The 18229-nt window shown below is 46.6% G+C and overlaps 1 protein-coding gene across 3 annotated transcripts in view; it reads right to left on the minus strand.

Annotated features, from left to right (window-relative positions):
• Window positions 1-330: 330 nt before the first annotated feature.
• LOC147710091 (E3 ubiquitin-protein ligase TRIM39-like) overlaps window positions 331-18229 on the minus strand; it is a 370919-nt gene continuing 353020 nt past the window's right edge. For 2 of the 3 annotated variants that reach the window (XM_086920792.1, XM_086920791.1), the window contains one exon: window positions 331-1612. In XM_086920792.1, coding sequence (XP_086776918.1) covers window positions 1104-1612 — 509 coding nt within the window. In that variant the 3' untranslated portion in view covers window positions 331-1103. The remainder of the gene's footprint in view (window positions 1613-18229) is intronic. The other variant, XM_086920793.1, reaches the window with a different exon arrangement.

An 18229-nucleotide genomic window follows, 5' to 3' on the forward strand; every position in this document is an offset into this window, starting at 1 on the left:
TCATGCTAAGGTTTCGCAGAGGATTAAGATGCCTGCTGCAAAGAGCATTTACTTGTGTGTTCAGAGGTTTCAGGCGACAATAAAAATGTAAATGTAACTTTGGCGATTAAGGTTCCTGCGTGAGAGAGAAGGAAGTTGTATCTAGTGGCTGTATCCTTGAGGGAGTATGTGGGGAGGTGCGGGGTCTACAGCGGAACTAGATTTCACTTTACTAAAAAGTGTTGGAAGAGTTTATTTGGTAATGGGGAGGGGGAGTTTGTGAGGCAAACGGTGGGTGAGTCCAGAGTCTTTCTCTTTGGGGTAGAATTTGTTTTTTATTGTATTTATAGGGAACAGTACACTTCAGAGATTTACAAAAAAAGTTGCTAGATCATTGCAATGAGTGACTGTGGGTTCTGGGAAATGGCCGCCAACCGATGTGGTTAGGGATTGAACAATTTGGAAACACAAACAGTAAACGTAAGAGTTACAGAGAGGCCGGTAGTTTCGTTGTTTTCAATCGATATTTTACTATTATAAACTTGTTTGATTGGCCCATGGGGCCATGCATATTACATTTACCCTTGTTGCCCTTTCAATAGTTTGCAGACAAGCATTATTAATCTAATTACAATTGGTGATTTTAGTTGTATAGATGCATATGCCACCCACATGCACCCCAGCACACTACCGACATGCATCCCACCAACCCACACCTTATAACAACACACCACACCATGCCACTGCCCCACGTCACTGCACTAGACACCAGGTTTGTAGTACGGAGCACAGCAGCCACACTGCTCGACAACAAACCTTAGAAACATTGCCAAAGCCAATAGCTCTGGGTAAAGACTTATAAGGTCTCAAAGGCGAGACCTATTGGCTATGCCAGTGCTTGTTTGATTCTGCAGAGACTTTTTCATATGTTACATGTTGTTTGGTGCATGATTCACGGCATAAATTGTCTGTCCTTGTTTTAAAAATGTTCAAGGAAAAGAGATACAAAGTTTCAGGTGAGGATTCTGCTTGTCATGGAAACAGGTGAGAGGGTCATTGTGAAGAAGGTGCTTGGAATGTTGGAGTTTAAACCGTGGATGACAATTGAAGGGGGGGGGGGGTGCTCACACCAGCCTCAGCTCCACTCCCCAGAGACAGAAGTAGGGGAAGAGCCTCTGTGTGAAGGGGGCCGGCGGGAAGGAGTAGAGAAGCTCCCAGGAGTCAGCATTGTACAGGGACAGCCGCCCCCCCTCGTAGTCCAGATACACCCCCAGCTTCAGGGGCTTCTCACGAGGAGACAGAGGGGTCCGAGGGTGGGTGAGAGCTGTGTACTGACCCTTCCACTCCGACACAGCCCAGACTCCCCCCTCAGGGGACCATGTGAAGCTTCCCTTCCTGTTCACAGACTCTGCTGCGACCCCCACCTCCCACACTGCCCCCTCCTGCAGCAGCTGCACCTCCCAGTAATGTCTGCCGGAGGTGAAACCCTCGCTCCCCAGCACACAGGTCCAGTAGGTGAATCTCTTGGGGGTGTCCGGCAGGGTCTGCCATGTGACCGTCCATCTCACTCGTCTCCCCCCCTCAGACAGGAGGAGCCGAGGATGAGCCGTGTCAGGATCCAGAGTCACCATCACTGCAGAGAAGAGATTCACAATTAGAGATTTAATGACACAAACAAAGGCTGTAATTACCGCTCCTGTTTTACATATGATTAATTTACACCACATATGGAAGGAGCACGCAGCGCTAGAGAGCGCGCAGCACTAGACTGCTCACTACACTAAAGCGCACAGCACTAGACTGCTCACTACACTAAAGCACGCAGCACTAGACTGCTCACTACAATAAAGCGTGCAGCACTAGACTGCTAACTACCCTAAAGAGCGCAGCACTAGACTGCTCACTACACTAAAGCGCGCAGCACTAGACTGCTCACTACACTAAAGAGCGCAGCACTAGACTGCTCACTACACTAAAGCGCGCAGCACTAGACTGCTCACTACACTAAAGCGTGAGGCACTAGACCACTCACTACACTAAAGAGCGCAGCACTAGACTGCTCACTACACTAAAGCGCGCAGCACTAGACTGCTCACTACACTAAAGAGCGCAGCACTAGACTGCTCACTACAATAAAGCGTGCAGCACTAGACTGCTAACTACCCTAAAGAGCGCAGCACTAGACTGCTCACTACACTAAAGCGCGCAGCACTAGACTGCTCACTACACTAAAGAGCGCAGCACTAGACTGCTCACTACACTAAAGAGCGCAGCACTAGACTGCTCACTACACTAAAGCGCGCAGCACTAGACTGCTCACTACAATAAAGCGTGCATTCATCCAGAGCACACACTACATCAAACAGCACTACATAGAGAGGACATTCTACTGCACACTACACCACACCACGCACCATACTACACACACTGCTCACAGTCACTACACTGCAGCGCGCATTCATTTACAGCACACGCTACACCAAACAGCACTAAATAGACAGGAAATTCTACTAAACACCACGCTTCATCACACAGCATATTACACACACACACAGTGCTCACTGCACTACTCACTACTGCACTATACAGCATACTACATAACACCACATTAGACTGAACACTGCAGCAGGCAGGACACTGTACTAGCAACTCCAAAAAATGCTGCACTACTCAGTACACTCCATGAGATGGTACTGAGTGACAGAGCTACTCAAAAGGCATCTTTCTCTAGTCAGTACACTGCAATATATGGCTCCATGTTGTTTCTGCTTCTGTACTCTATATTAGATTTTGAACAGTAAGAGAGGTCCTAGAAGGTATATGGTACTGGTCAGTACACTGTATTAGATGCCACAGAGTGACTGAGCTACTCCAAGGTATACAGTACTAATTAGTGCACTCTATTAGATGCGACAGAGGGACAGAGCTACCAGCAGTTATACTGTACTAGTCAGTACACTGCCTCGGATGACTCAGCTTGATAGAGCTACTAGAGGTGGACTGTAACAGTCAGTACACTGCATTAGAAGGTACAGAGTGACAGAGCTACTCGAAAGTATACTTTACTAGTCAGTACTCTGCATTAGATGTTACAGAGTAACGAAGCCACTCCAAGGGGGGGAGTGGCCAGCCAGCCAACATGGCGCACGCGAGTTCCTAACGCTCTGCACACAAACCCTGTATTATACTGAAAAACGATTGAATTCTACTCCAGCGGACTACAAAACAAGTCACATTAGGCTCCGGAGTGTGAGCTGATATGGACTGGTGAACAGTATGGTTGTACGGCGAAGGATGGCGGTGAGAAAGTACCTCTGGCCTTGCCATCGAAAAACTCACCCATCACTGCAGAAGTGGACTGCGGTGATACCACGACAGAGGCATTGAGCGTGGACGAAGAGGCAAATACCCAAACGCAGGCAACGGACTTCGAGAGCAGTGCCGGGGGGATCGAGGGTCGTCGGCTGAGAGGTGGCAAGTAGACGCTGCCCCTGCACCACCCGGGAGCTCGCAGGCACGCCGGCTCTGCCGGACATGTCCCCAGGCATTGGCATTGTGGAACCCCCACACAGGACATCGCTGAGTAGGAGTGCCAGTCAGGAACCCAAAGGACGCGGAGCAGGTAAAAGACCAAAGCAGTCACACGCCATCACTGACTCGAGCGCTGACCGGATGGCCGGCGGGGAGCGGCGATCGGCTGCTCTCGAGGGGCAGGCCTGGGCCCCTGATCCGTCACCAGTAGGGGGCACTGCAAGAACAGAGAAAGGAGGGGCTGGGCCAAGGCATAGGGACGGAATGGAGATTGGGCCCTCCCCAATGGAGTTTACACGGCCCACGCAGCGCTGCCCCGGGTTCTCTAAAGCAGAGCGCTAGAAGGGGAGGAAGGTGATCCAGCACCCTGACCAATGAGCTTGAACTGCAGGAGGATATGGGGGCACACCACACGAGGAATGTCAGAACTGCTCCGCACATCCTAAGGGGAAACGCACCGGGGCCGAGTTAGGCCTGTAGTGATCCGGGGGCTGGAACAGCCTCTTTTCAACGTATATGTACATTAGAAACCTTATGTCATCTAAATATTATTATGTTCCACTTTAGTAGTTTAGGTTTTTCTTTTTTTGTAAAAATTCACTAGAGACACGCCATCACCTTTTTGATTACATATGTGTGGATAATGCTACTGAAATGAATTGTTGATTTCTATTTTGCTTTTGATTGCAAATATATTCATATTGTGTATACACAGCTTCCTGTCTTGGCTTCTAATTTGAATCACCCTCAGTGCCATTGTGCGTTTGTCTTTACCAGAATCTGTTCGTATTTGCCCACAGGAGACATTGTTTCTTGCTAAACTGTTACCCAGGCTCGCAGTGAGTAGGGTTCCCTTGTTTCCTCTTCCAGCCTCAAGGAAACAGGCAGAGACTTGATGCTAACCTGTGCGGCTTTGCATTGCACGCCTGTACGTTAAAATGTTAAAGTAGAAATGCAACACGGCGCAGAATGGAATCCATCATTAGCGTTTAGCCGCATAATATGCCACATACTTTTTCTACCCTAGAGGGTCCGCTAGTTCTCAATTGCTCCATAATTCCTGTGGCCTCGAGCATAAGGTGTACACCGATCACACACAGATGCATAGGAATGCTTGACACGCTGCCTTTTCTCACTGCTACTCTGCCAGAGAGCACTTCCAGTGCGACTGGGACTAGTTCAGACGCCATGACCATTCACTCTTTGACACCTTTGCCGATACTGCCAACAGTAATGGCAGGAAGTGCCTATCTCGTGGAAGTATTTTTTTATAGCAGATGGTACTATCCTAACAGTCCACAAGGGCAAAAAGCAAATGTGATATCTTTTGTATCTCATTTGGGGTTTTAGCCTAGTGTTCAGGTACAGTAACATACCAGACACAACATGAAATGACCCTCACTGCCGTAAATTGAGAATGCAAAGCATCCGGAGCGATTGCTATGGTAACCAGGAAACGAACAACTTGTGTCTAGAGTTTCCATCCTCTCTCATCTCAAAACGTATCATGTTCATGTTGCATCAAACTGGACTATTCCATTTCATTCTGAAGGAGATATTTGACATGGCTCAGTGTATATAATCAGTAGAAACCGTTCAGCAGCCCTGAGGCTTTTCTATGTCTACCTATAGTTGTTTATCTTCATCGCGTCACTTTGTGACCCACTCTTAAGTACACAGTTGTTTCTGGTTTTAGGACTCGCCTAACATACAGCAGAAGCTGTCTGTTTGTGCAAAGACCCATTATAACTGTGCAATGGGCATAAAGCCCAGACATTGCTTACCATTGGTTGGGTTTATTTGTCACTCTTATTTCCTTCCTTTTTATTCGTTCGCGTGTGTGGTCTTTCTTTCATCTTCTTATGTTCGTTCCCCCTGTGGGTCGTGACCTCATTACTTCTATTCTTCTAATGCTTCATTTTCAGACCCTGCTTGTTTCTTTTTTGTTAAGCATTCAGTAGTAGTGCATATGTTTCCCAGTGTTCTCCCTTCTGTACTTCGTCTCTCCACAGTCCATGTTGCTCTCTTTTGCGCATGCGCTTCTGCTCCAAGCTCTCCATGCCGGGCTCACCATCATATGCTTCTGTCCCATGTGTTGCTTTCTTGTCCATTTACAAAAGGGGGTGGTGATGAACAGAGTGTCTGAATTGAGCAGACCACTCTTACCCAGTCCAAAGATCAGGGCTTGATCCATCACCGTTATTTATCTCACTGCCCCATCCCAGCTCAGAATCTGGCTATATGCAAATCAGTCTGTCCCTGGCCCAGTGCATCATGGGAACAGGGCAGACTAAACTACCAAGCCAATTCTTTACCAGAAAGGAGACAAGCTACCGGGGACCGGTTTCTGGCATTTCAGCCTCTTCGGCCCGGCTTGCTTGAATCCTGATGGAGCAGTGAGAAAGGGACTCATGTCTGAGTATACCCTGCCACACCTATAGTGGCCAAAATCGATTTACAAAAGGGGGTGGTGATGAACAGAGTGTCTGAATTGAGCAGACCACTCTTACCCAGTCCAAAGATCAGGGCTTGATCCATCACCGTTATTTATCTCACTGCCCCATCCCTGCTCAGAATCTGGCTATATGCAAATCAGTCTGTCCCTGGCCCAGTGCATCATGGGAACAGGGCAGACTAAACTACCAAGCCAATTCTTTACCAGAAAGGAGACAAGCTACCGGGGACCGGTTTCTGGCATTTCAGCCTCTTCGGCCCGGCTTGCTTGAATCCTGATGGAGCAGTGAGAAAGGGACTCATGTCTGAGTATACCCTGCCACACCTATAGTGGCCAAAATCGATTTACAAAAGGGGGTGGTGATGAACAGAGTGTCTGAATTGAGCAGACCACTCTTACCCAGTCCAAAGATCAGGGCTTGATCCATCACCGTTATTTATCTCACTGCCCCATCCCAGCTCAGAATCTGGCTATATGCAAATCAGTCTGTCCCTGGCCCAGTGCATCATGGGAACAGGGCAGACTAAACTACCAAGCCAATTCTTTACCAGAAAGGAGACAAGCTACCGGGGACCGGTTTCTGGCATTTCAGCCTCTTCGGCCCGGCTTGCTTGAATCCTGATGGAGCAGTGAGAAAGGGACTCATGTCTGAGTATACCCTGCCACACCTATAGTGGCCAAAATCGATTTACAAAAGGGGGTGGTGATGAACAGAGTGTCTGAATTGAGCAGACCACTCTTACCCAGTCCAAAGATCAGGGCTTGATCCATCACCCCCGGTAGCTTGTTTCCTTCCCAGTGTAAGAATTGGCTTTTGTAGTTTGGTTTGCCCTGTTCCCATCATGCACTGGGACAGGAACAGACTAATTTGCATACAGCCAGGTTCTGAAACTGGGATGGTGCAGTGAGCTAAAAAACGGTGCTGGATCTAGCCCTGATCTCTTGACTGGGTGAGAGTATTCTGTTTAATTCAGAGACTCTGTCCCTCACCACCCCTTGTTGTAAATATTTTTGTCCACCCTAAGCGTGGAAGGGTATACTCAGATGTGAGTCCCTTGCTCATTGCACCATCAGGATTCAAGCAAGCTGGGCCGAAGAGGCTGAAATGCCAGAAACCGGTCCCCGGTAGCTTGTTTCCTTCCCAGTGTAAGAATTGGCTTTTGTAGTTTGGTTTGCCCTGTTCCCATCATGCACTGGGACAGGAACAGACTAATTTGCATACAGCCAGGTTCTGAAACTGGGATGGTGCAGTGAGCTAAAAAACGGTGCTGGATCTAGCCCTGATCTCTTGACTGGGTGAGATTATTCTGTTTAATTCAGAGACTCTGTCCCTCACCACCCCTTGTTGTAAATATTTTTGTCCACCCTAAGCGTGGAAGGGTATACTCAGATGTGAGTCCCTTGCTCATTGCACCATCAGGATTCAAGCAAGCTGGGCCGAAGAGGCTGAAATGCCAGAAACCGGTCCCCGGTAGCTTGTTTCCTTCCCAGTGTAAGAATTGGCTTTTGTAGTTTGGTTTGCCCTGTTCCCATCATGCACTGGGACAGGAACAGACTAATTTGCATACAGCCAGGTTCTGAAACTGGGATGGTGCAGTGAGCTAAAAAACGGTGCTGGATCTAGCCCTGATCTCTTGACTGGGTGAGAGTATTCTGTTTAATTCAGAGACTCTGTCCCTCACCACCCCTTGTTGTAAATATTTTTGTCCACCCTAAGCGTGGAAGGGTATACTCAGATGTGAGTCCCTTGCTCATTGCACCATCAGGATTCAAGCAAGCTGGGCCGAAGAGGCTGAAATGCCAGAAACCGGTCCCCGGTAGCTTGTTTCCTTCCCAGTGTAAGAATTGGCTTTTGTAGTTTGGTTTGCCCTGTTCCCATCATGCACTGGGACAGGAACAGACTAATTTGCATACAGCCAGGTTCTGAAACTGGGATGGTGCAGTGAGCTAAAAAACGGTGCTGGATCTAGCCCTGATCTCTTGACTGGGTGAGAGTATTCTGTTTAATTCAGAGACTCTGTCCCTCACCACCCCTTGTTGTAAATATTTTTGTCCACCCTAAGCGTGGAAGGGTATACTCAGATGTGAGTCCCTTGCTCATTGCACCATCAGGATTCAAGCAAGCTGGGCCGAAGAGGCTGAAATGCCAGAAACCGGTCCCCGGTAGCTTGTTTCCTTCCCAGTGTAAGAATTGGCTTTTGTAGTTTGGTTTGCCCTGTTCCCATCATGCACTGGGACAGGAACAGACTAATTTGCATACAGCCAGGTTCTGAAACTGGGATGGTGCAGTGAGCTAAAAAACGGTGCTGGATCTAGCCCTGATCTCTTGACTGGGTGAGAGTATTCTGTTTAATTCAGAGACTCTGTCCCTCACCACCCCTTGTTGTAAATATTTTTGTCCACCCTAAGCGTGGAAGGGTATACTCAGATGTGAGTCCCTTGCTCATTGCACCATCAGGATTCAAGCAAGCTGGGCCGAAGAGGCTGAAATGCCAGAAACCGGTCCCCGGTAGCTTGTTTCCTTCCCAGTGTAAGAATTGGCTTTTGTAGTTTGGTTTGCCCTGTTCCCATCATGCACTGGGACAGGAACAGACTAATTTGCATACAGCCAGGTTCTGAAACTGGGATGGTGCAGTGAGCTAAAAAACGGTGCTGGATCTAGCCCTGATCTCTTGACTGGGTGAGAGTATTCTGTTTAATTCAGAGACTCTGTCCCTCACCACCCCTTGTTGTAAATATTTTTGTCCACCCTAAGCGTGGAAGGGTATACTCAGATGTGAGTCCCTTGCTCATTGCACCATCAGGATTCAAGCAAGCTGGGCCGAAGAGGCTGAAATGCCAGAAACCGGTCCCCGGTAGCTTGTTTCCTTCCCAGTGTAAGAATTGGCTTTTGTTGTTTGGTTTGCCCTGTTCCCATCATGCACTGGGACAGGAACAGACTAATTTGCATACAGCCAGGTTCTGAAACTGGGATGGTGCAGTGAGCTAAAAAACGGTGCTGGATCTAGCCCTGATCTCTTGACTGGGTGAGAGTATTCTGTTTAATTCAGAGACTCTGTCCCTCACCACCCCTTGTTGTAAATATTTTTGTCCACCCTAAGCGTGGAAGGGTATACTCAGATGTGAGTCCCTTGCTCATTGCACCATCAGGATTCAAGCAAGCTGGGCCGAAGAGGCTGAAATGCCAGAAACCGGTCCCCGGTAGCTTGTTTCCTTCCCAGTGTAAGAATTGGCTTTTGTAGTTTGGTTTGCCCTGTTCCCATCATGCACTGGGACAGGAACAGACTAATTTGCATACAGCCAGGTTCTGAAACTGGGATGGTGCAGTGAGCTAAAAAACGGTGCTGGATCTAGCCCTGATCTCTTGACTGGGTGAGAGTATTCTGTTTAATTCAGAGACTCTGTCCCTCACCACCCCTTGTTGTAAATATTTTTGTCCACCCTAAGCGTGGAAGGGTATACTCAGATGTGAGTCCCTTGCTCATTGCACCATCAGGATTCAAGCAAGCTGGGCCGAAGAGGCTGAAATGCCAGAAACCGGTCCCCGGTAGCTTGTTTCCTTCCCAGTGTAAGAATTGGCTTTTGTAGTTTGGTTTGCCCTGTTCCCATCATGCACTGGGACAGGAACAGACTAATTTGCATACAGCCAGGTTCTGAAACTGGGATGGTGCAGTGAGCTAAAAAACGGTGCTGGATCTAGCCCTGATCTCTTGACTGGGTGAGAGTATTCTGTTTAATTCAGAGACTCTGTCCCTCACCACCCCTTGTTGTAAATATGCTTTCTTGTCCATGTGCTTCTCTCCCCCAGATCCACAGTGCTTTCTCTCACCCGTGTGCCCCCTTGCTGTCCCCTGCTGTCTCTTTTTCTTTACCCTAGCTACTTCCTCCAGGTTGCCCTACCCTCCATGTTGCTTCTGCCCTCTACTCCATGTTGTGTCTGTACCTCACCCTCCATGTTGCTTCTGTACCTCACCCTCCATGTTGTTTCTGTACCTCACCCTCCATGTTGCTTCTGTACCTCACCCTCCATGTTGCTTCTGCCCTTCCCTCCATGTTGTTTCTGCCCTCCCCTCCATGTTGCTTCTGTACCTCACCCTCCATGTTCCTTCTGTACCTCACCCTCCATGTTCCTTCTGCCCTCCCCTCCATGTTGCTTCTGCCCTCCTCTCCATGTTGTTTCTGTACCTCACCCTCCATGTTGTTTCTGTACCACACCCTCCATGTTGCTTCTGTACCTCACCCTCAAAGTTGTTTCAGTACCTCACCCTCCATGTTCCTTCTGCCCTCCCCTCCATGTTGCTTCTGCCCTCCCCTCCATGTTGCTTCTGTACCTCACCCTCAAAGTTGTTTCAGTACCTCACCCTCCATGTTGCTTCTGCCCTTCCCTCCATGTTGTTTCTGCCCTCCCCTCCATGTTGCTTCTGTACCTCACCCTCCATGTTCCTTCTGTACCTCACCCTCCATGTTCCTTCTGCCCTCCCCTCCATGTTGCTTCTGCCCTCCTCTCCATGTTGTTTCTGTACCTCACCCTCCATGTTGTTTCTGTACTTCACCCTCCATGTTGTTTCTGTACCACACCCTCCATGTTGCTTCTGTACCTCACCCTCAAAGTTGTTTCAGTACCTCACCCTCCATGTTCCTTCTGCCCTCCCCTCCATGTTGCTTCTATACCTCACCCTACATGTTGCTTCTGCCCTCCCCTCCATGTTGCTTCTGTACCTCACCCTCAAAGTTGTTTCTGTACCTCACCCTCCATGTTCCTTCTGCCCTCCCCTCCATGTTGCTTCTGCCCTCCTCTCCATGTTGTTTCTGTACCTCACCCTCCATGTTGTTTCTGTACTTCACCCTCCATGTTGTTTCTGTACCACACCCTCCATGTTGCTTCTGTACCTCACCCTCAAAGTTGTTTCTGTACCTCACCCTCCATGTTCCTTCTGCCCTCCCCTCCATGTTGCTTCTGCCCTCCCCTCCATGTTGCTTCTGTACCTCACCCTCAAAGTTGTTTCAGTACCTCACCCTCCATGTTCCTTCTGCCCTCCCCTCCATGTTGCTACTGCCCTCCCCTCCATGTTGTTTCTGTACCTCACCCTCCATGTTGTGTCTGTACCTCACCCTCCATGTTGCTTCTGTACCTCACCCTCTATGTTGTTTCTGTACCTCACCCTCCATGTTGCTTCTGTACCTCACCCTCCATGTTGCTTCTGCCCTTCCCTCCATGTTGCTTCTGCCCTCCCCTCCATGTTGCTTCTGTACCTCACCCTCCATGTTGCTTCTGTACCTCACCCTCCATGTTGCTTCTGCACCTCACCCTCCATGTTGCTTCTGCACCTCACCCTCCATGTTGCTTCTGCCCTCCCCTCCATGTTGCTTCTGTACCTCACCCTCCATGTTGCTTCTGTATCTCACCCTCCACGTTGCTTCTGCCCTCCACTCCATGTTGTTTCTGTACCTCACCCTCCATGTTGTTTCTGTACCTCACCCTCCATGTTGCTCCTGCCCTCCCCTCCATGTTGCTTCTGTACCTCACCCACCATGTTGCTTCTGTACCTCACCCTCCATGTTGCTTCTGCCCTCCCCTCCATGTTGCTTCTGTACCTCACCCACCATGTTGCTTCTGTACCTCACCCTCCATGTTCCTTCTGTACCTCACCCTCCATGTTGCTTCTGTACCTCACCCCCCATGTTGCTTCTGCCCTCCCCTCCCCTCCTGGGAGGCCTATAGTCTCAGGTATCGGAGGGCCAACTGAGCGATTGTCACAATATGTGGATAATTTTCTCAGATTTTATGTACAGAACCTACCTTCTTTTATTGAAGATACCAAACATGTACTCAACATAATTAATGACCTGCTCTGGGAGGATGGAATGATTCTGGCTACACTAGACGCAGTGTCGCTATACACTAATATTGACCATGAACTAGGAATACAAGCATTGGATTACTTTTTGAGCCGTAGGTTGGCTGAGTTTTATGAACATACTCAGAAGATTCTGAAAATGACAGAAATGGTTCTGAAAAATAACGTATTCTTATTCGATGGGCACTGGTTCAGACAACGCCTTGGGACTACTATGGGTTCCAGGTTCCCTCCGTCTTTTGCCAACCTATTCATGGGCTGGTTTGTGGCGGAGCGGATCTGGGGCCATGGTGGGCAAAGATGGATACAGTATACATACTATTGGGGTTGTTTCATCGACGATTGCCTATGAATATGGACGGGTTCGGTGGATGAACTGAAAGGCTTTTTTGATTACCTTAATGACAACACTTTCAATCTGAAATTTACAACACATTATGATAAAGACCATATAATTTTTTGGGACATTGAACTATTTGTAGATGGAGACAGATTAGGCAGTAGGATGTACAGGAAACCCACTAGCTGTAATGCTATCTGCTGCAGGAAGTTGTCATCCAAGTAGTCAAATTACTGCAATACCCTATGGGGAAATGACTAGAGGCAGACGAAATTGTACTAATGAGAAGGACTTTGATTACAATTTAAAGGATATGTAACGCAGATTCATCAATCGAGGCTATGACAAACAGACAATTGTGAAGGCTGAGGCAAGAGCCAGGAAACTGAAGTGTGACAAAACTTTACAGAGAAAACAGCAGAGCACTATACAGGTGACTGAGAAAGCACAAATGATTACTAAGTATAATGCAGATAGTGCTAAGCTATACTCTATTCTTAGAAGACACTGGTATTTACTTAAACTAGATAATGATTTGTAGCCTTTTCTTAATGAAAAACCGAGTTTGACATTTAAAAGAGGCACTACACTGGCCAATTTGATTAGCCCCAGCTACCTGAGGAAACCAGAGAGTACAATATGGTTAAGAAATAAACTTAAAGGCTTTCACAAATGTGGTAAGTGTAGCTCTTGTAGATGGGCTATAAGTAACTTTTAACTATAATGACTCAGGGAACTATACTATAGATATGTTTTTGAACTGTGATACAACCTATGTGGTTTATGTTATAGTGTGTAGTTGCGGTAAAATCTACGTAGGTAGCACTATTAGACGACTAAAGGAAAGAATGATGGAGCACTTCAGAGCTCTTAGAAATGGTGATACCCGCTACCCGATTGCCTCACATATGGTTCAAAATAATGAGAATAGAGACCAACATCGATTTAGCTTTCATGGCATTGATCACATAAAACAAGACCCAAGAGGGGGCAACAGGCAACTGCAACGGAGAAGAAGAGAGGTGTTGTGGTTAATGAAATTGAAGGCGGTTGAGCGGGGGCTGAATGTCGATAATGAATTGGAATATTACCTTGGCCAAGACTAAAAACAACAGCCACTAAGCATATGTGGATAAATGTTGACCTGTAAGATATGTTTTTCCTTGATGATGGATGCGTGTCATATTTCCTCTTTTATAAACTGTTACACTGCAATGTTGATATATTTATGTATCTATCCTCTCTCCGGAACCTTTCTACCCCTTTTCTGACCTTCAACTATTTTTAACACTATTTTTTCATCATAATTAACCCCCACTCTTATAATTAGAGATATTGGACTTGGCATTTATATAAATTATTGACACCTCCATATACCTATATATTGACTTTTGTTATAAGATATTACGGTCCCGCGGATGATTACCCTTATGATCCTGGTACTGAATTATATAGAACAGAACGATCCTTATCACGTTATAATAGTATCATCGGTGCTGACTTTCCGACTCTATAATGTAATACCCTAATTCGAGGATGCTAAACGTACAGAGATTAATAGGTTAGTATTAGGACGAACGATTATGGTATTCACTTAATTAAACTAGAGCTAGCAGACTGTATAATATTTGATAGATTTACTCTTTGATAGGATTTGACCATTTCAAGATGGCACGGGCTCTTTCGCTATATGAATAGACACTCTAACATGGCGGCAATACGGTACACTGTGACTTTTCACGAATAGAGACTCTTTTACAGGAGTAAGTGATGGGAGACCATGGCAACTCTGCGAGATTATAAGAATAATGATGACTATAGCAGGTAGACTGTATTAACTCTGACTAATTTATTACTCTTTGATAAGTTTTGATCATTATAAGATGGCGCCCGCTCTATTTTCATATAAATAGACACTCTAATATGGCGGCGATGCTGCACGCCGGGATTATTTACGGATAGGGAGCAGTATACTGAGGTAAGAGACGGGCTATAAGGGTAAAACACGGGGGGACCTACTATGATCGAATTGCTGATTATATACAACTCTATTTGTCTCTAGGACACGGACACGTGCCTTGGGAATTACTATCGATATACTACGAAGTGGGACTATTTAATAGAGGTGGTACAAAAGGGGGTGGTGATGGACGGAGCATCTGAATAAATCAAACACTCACGCCCAGTCAAAAGATCTGGGTTTAATCCATCACCATTCTTTAGCCCACTCTGCCACCCCAGTTCAGACATGGCTATATGCAAATCAGTCTGACCCTGTGCCTCATGGGAACATTCCAGCCCCAACTGCCAAGCCATGTCTTCCCTGGACCGGAAACAAGCTTCCGAGGACCGGTTTCTGGCATTCCAGCCGTCTTCAGCCCGGCTTGCTTGAATCCAGTGGCAAAGTGAGCAAGGGACTCGCGTCTGAGCATACCCTGCCACACTTATGGCAGCCAAAAACGGTACAAAAGGGGGTGGTGATGGACGGAGCCTCTGAATCAATCAAACACTCACACCCAGTCAAAAGATCTGGGTTTAATCCATCACCAGTACTTTAGCCCACTCTGCCACCCCAGTTCAGACATGTCTATATGCAAATCAGTCTGACCCTGTGGCTCATGGGAACAGTCCAGCCCGAACTGCCAAGCCATGTATTCCCTGGACCGGAAACAAGCTTCCGAGGACCCGTTTCTGGCATTCCAGCCATCTTCAGCCCGGTTTGCTTGAATCCAGTGGCAAAGTGAGCAAGGGACTCACGTCTGAGCACACCCTGCCACACTTTTGGCGGCCAAAAACGGTACAAAAGGGGGTGGTGATGGACGAAGTGGGACTATGTAATAGAGGTGAGCATTGCTACCAGTTAGCTTGATATGAGGATATGTCATTATAGAGTTTATCGCTTACATGCGATTTTATATTCCTTAGGATACGGATACATTGTTTAGAAGGTTCTGAAGGAGTTACGATGATTGGCATACATGTCCAATGAGGTGAGCTCTAAGAGAGTACATTGTAGACCGGTACAGACGGTGTGGGGGATAATAACTATAGAAGTCTTACTTTTCTTTTAGAATAAAACTACTGCGCTTTAATGACCAGAATTAAACGTCATGGTATGACTGCACGCTCACGAGATTGGTGAGCTGACTTGGGAAGATCTCCTAGTTACTTCGAGTACGGAGAATTTGACTCTGCACCCTTGAATTGATTTTTGGTTAAGATTAATCCTCCTTTAATGGAGGAAGGACTGAATTATATGCACCTGCTATATGCTTAAACTGGAAATATGGCAGACAATTTTGTTAGTGAATAAGCTATTACACAATGGTGACTCTGGTTTGGACTTGGCCTTTTGGTTTTCTTTTTCTTTCTTCTACTTTTCACGCCATTACAACACTTGGTGACTCAAGGGTGTATCCCTTAACCCTTTATGGAATTGAGATATAAGTCTACATTACGATGTAGTATTCCTATGAAGTGTACTATTTGTCTTATATGTTGTTGTTTGGGTTGCAGCCCTGAAGAAGTCTAAAAGTCAATAACTGACTAGACGAAACACGTGTTGGCTGCGCTGCCCTTAGTGTATGGGCTTTGAATCTGTTGGATAAAATAAAAAATTTGAAACAGACAACTGGAAATACAAGTGGAGAACTGTTATTTTTACTGCAAGTGCTCGGAGGAATCATTGTTGCAATTTAAGATCACCGGAGGGTGGTTGGATATTGGGTTGTGGTAATCAATCCCATCTTCCTGAAGCACTATTCTCAGACTTTGGACATTACTACTCACCTATATTTGCTGTGCGCTCTTGTTACACTGTTACCTATTTTCTTGTCCAGTTCAAACCGGTAGCAGGGGCTACCAGCCCCTGCTCTGGCGCGAAACTGAACAAAGGGAATGAGTGTAGCCACCCCTCTTTCCAAACCCTCCCATAGGCAGATCCCCAGAATATGTCCAACCCGCTATCTTAGTATATGTATAGGGACCCTGTCCTTAGGACTTTAGATTACCCTGGACGAAACTCTGCAACCCATATCCCGGACCTTCGACATTCTATTTTGTCTAGAAGACTGAAGAAATCTCCCTTGGGGTCAAGGAGTGACTCCCATGCTTGGCAGGCACCAAAGAAGCAACTGTGCGGTCTGCATCGCTAAAGCTCCAGCTGGACGCCGAAGTCTTTGCATCACCAGAGGTACATTTCCAGAATTTTCTGAGGCTACGCTGAAGCCCGTGGCTATCGTGGGTGAAGTGGAACCGTGACACCTGGACACCATGAACTTTTGCTGGTACATCATCTTCCTGGTCTCCCTGAAATTTGAACATAGCTCCCCAGCTTCAGAGTCTGCAGCTCTCCCCATAACACCACATCCTGGGTAGAGGGAAGGTGGCAGTCAGAAAGTCACAGGACCTCGAGCTGAGCCACAGCCAGGCTTCAGGCCTGAGCTTTGAAACGTCAGATGATGCCCGCCCAAGGCGGAAGGCAGATATTTGAGATGCAGAGACCATCTGTCACTGATTTGCCCACTAATTAGAGGTGAAAGAAACTCCTTTCCCATTTGCAACACCCTCCGTGACTGACAGGCAGGCAAGATGTTTGTGAGTATACTCACCAGTGCACCGCCATCAAAGTGCCCTCTCACTGCACATTTAAAAATAAGACTGATCCTCACTGACAGGTCGAGCACTCAAATGCATCACATTTGTGAGTAAAAACATTATTGTGTTGAATATGTCCCCAAATTCACATCAACAGATTAGTGAGCCACATCATTGCCCAAATAGTTGGGCCTTTATTTCAAGCCCAAAGGTTAGGTGCTTCTCTGGCACTGCAGGTCAATAGGTAAGTGAGGTTCATAAATCAGTGAACATGACAAATAAGAGTAGTGATTCGTGATTGATGAGGTAAGAAAAGTGGTCCTGTGGGGTGTAAACATCTTGACAGACTATCAAGTGCTCTACGGGACACCAGAAGAGTGTCTGGGGGTGGACAATGGGGCAGTAAAAAAGCACTATGAAGCGGCAGCTTTTTAGGAAGAAGTAACTCTGACGGGGTGTGGTAAAGGAAGAACCAACACTTATGGGGTGGGAGGGCATGATGCAACACAGAGTGGTTCAGAGTAAAGAAGCAAGAAAATACATTTAAATAACGTTCCTCAATCACAGAGCCAGCAGCGGAAGGACCTTAATCAATATGAAGGTATCAGTACTTGGTCAATGCTCCGGCTAAAAGAAGAGGAACTGAAACCAGCTTGCGCTCCCAATTAGAAGGCAGCATATGAGGGTGTCAATGAAGCCCACAAATGGTAAACAATGGGCGTGCTCCAAGGCACTTATTTATAACAATATCTCTCCAACCTGCAGTCCTTCGTGGTTGGCCTTAACTTTTGACTTTGACGAGAACGACAAGGTAACTGAAATTGGAGTTTTGAGCTTTTTGGTGCTATTTTTTATTAAAAATGCAATTTTCCCCGGCTCTACTTGCTGTTTTTTGGTGTTTGGTATAATTTTATTGATTAAAATGTACTCTATGTTTTAAAATTGTGACTCTAGTGGTTCACCCTGACAAGAAGTGTTAACATTATTTGAGGTGGTTCTCACTTCCTCAAGTAATTCTTCAATTTCTTGCAGGTAGTAAAGCTGACAAACGACACCTGAAGGGATTTTGCAAAATTAAATTAAAGATGCATATTCAAGGCACTGTCTTGGCAATGTAGGTGAAGACAGTGCAATGGATGCCTCCTCTGTAAAAATGTTTGTCAAAGACAACAACTGTCAATAATGCCAACAGAACTGCAAGACTCTGGACACTGATACAACCAGAATAAACCTCTCCTCTCAGGTCACCAAGGATCGACAGCACTAAGTCATAAGTTATGGGGTGGAAGGAAGTCTGGTTGCACATGAAGAAGCATGCCAGGCTATGCACCACAATATTAATTTGAGAAAAATATGCCAAATTTAAAGCTCATGCTAAAAACAGAGGGAGAAAAATAGGATGGCAGTGAAAAGGTATATTCTATAAAGGGTTTGCGTCTTCATTTTCCTTTCTTTTCTTTTCCTCTCCCC

The sequence above is a fragment of the Lissotriton vulgaris genome, chromosome 5 (genome assembly GCF_964263255.1).
Source record: "Lissotriton vulgaris chromosome 5, aLisVul1.2, whole genome shotgun sequence".
In the NCBI taxonomy this organism is placed as follows: Eukaryota; Metazoa; Chordata; class Amphibia; order Caudata; family Salamandridae; genus Lissotriton; species Lissotriton vulgaris.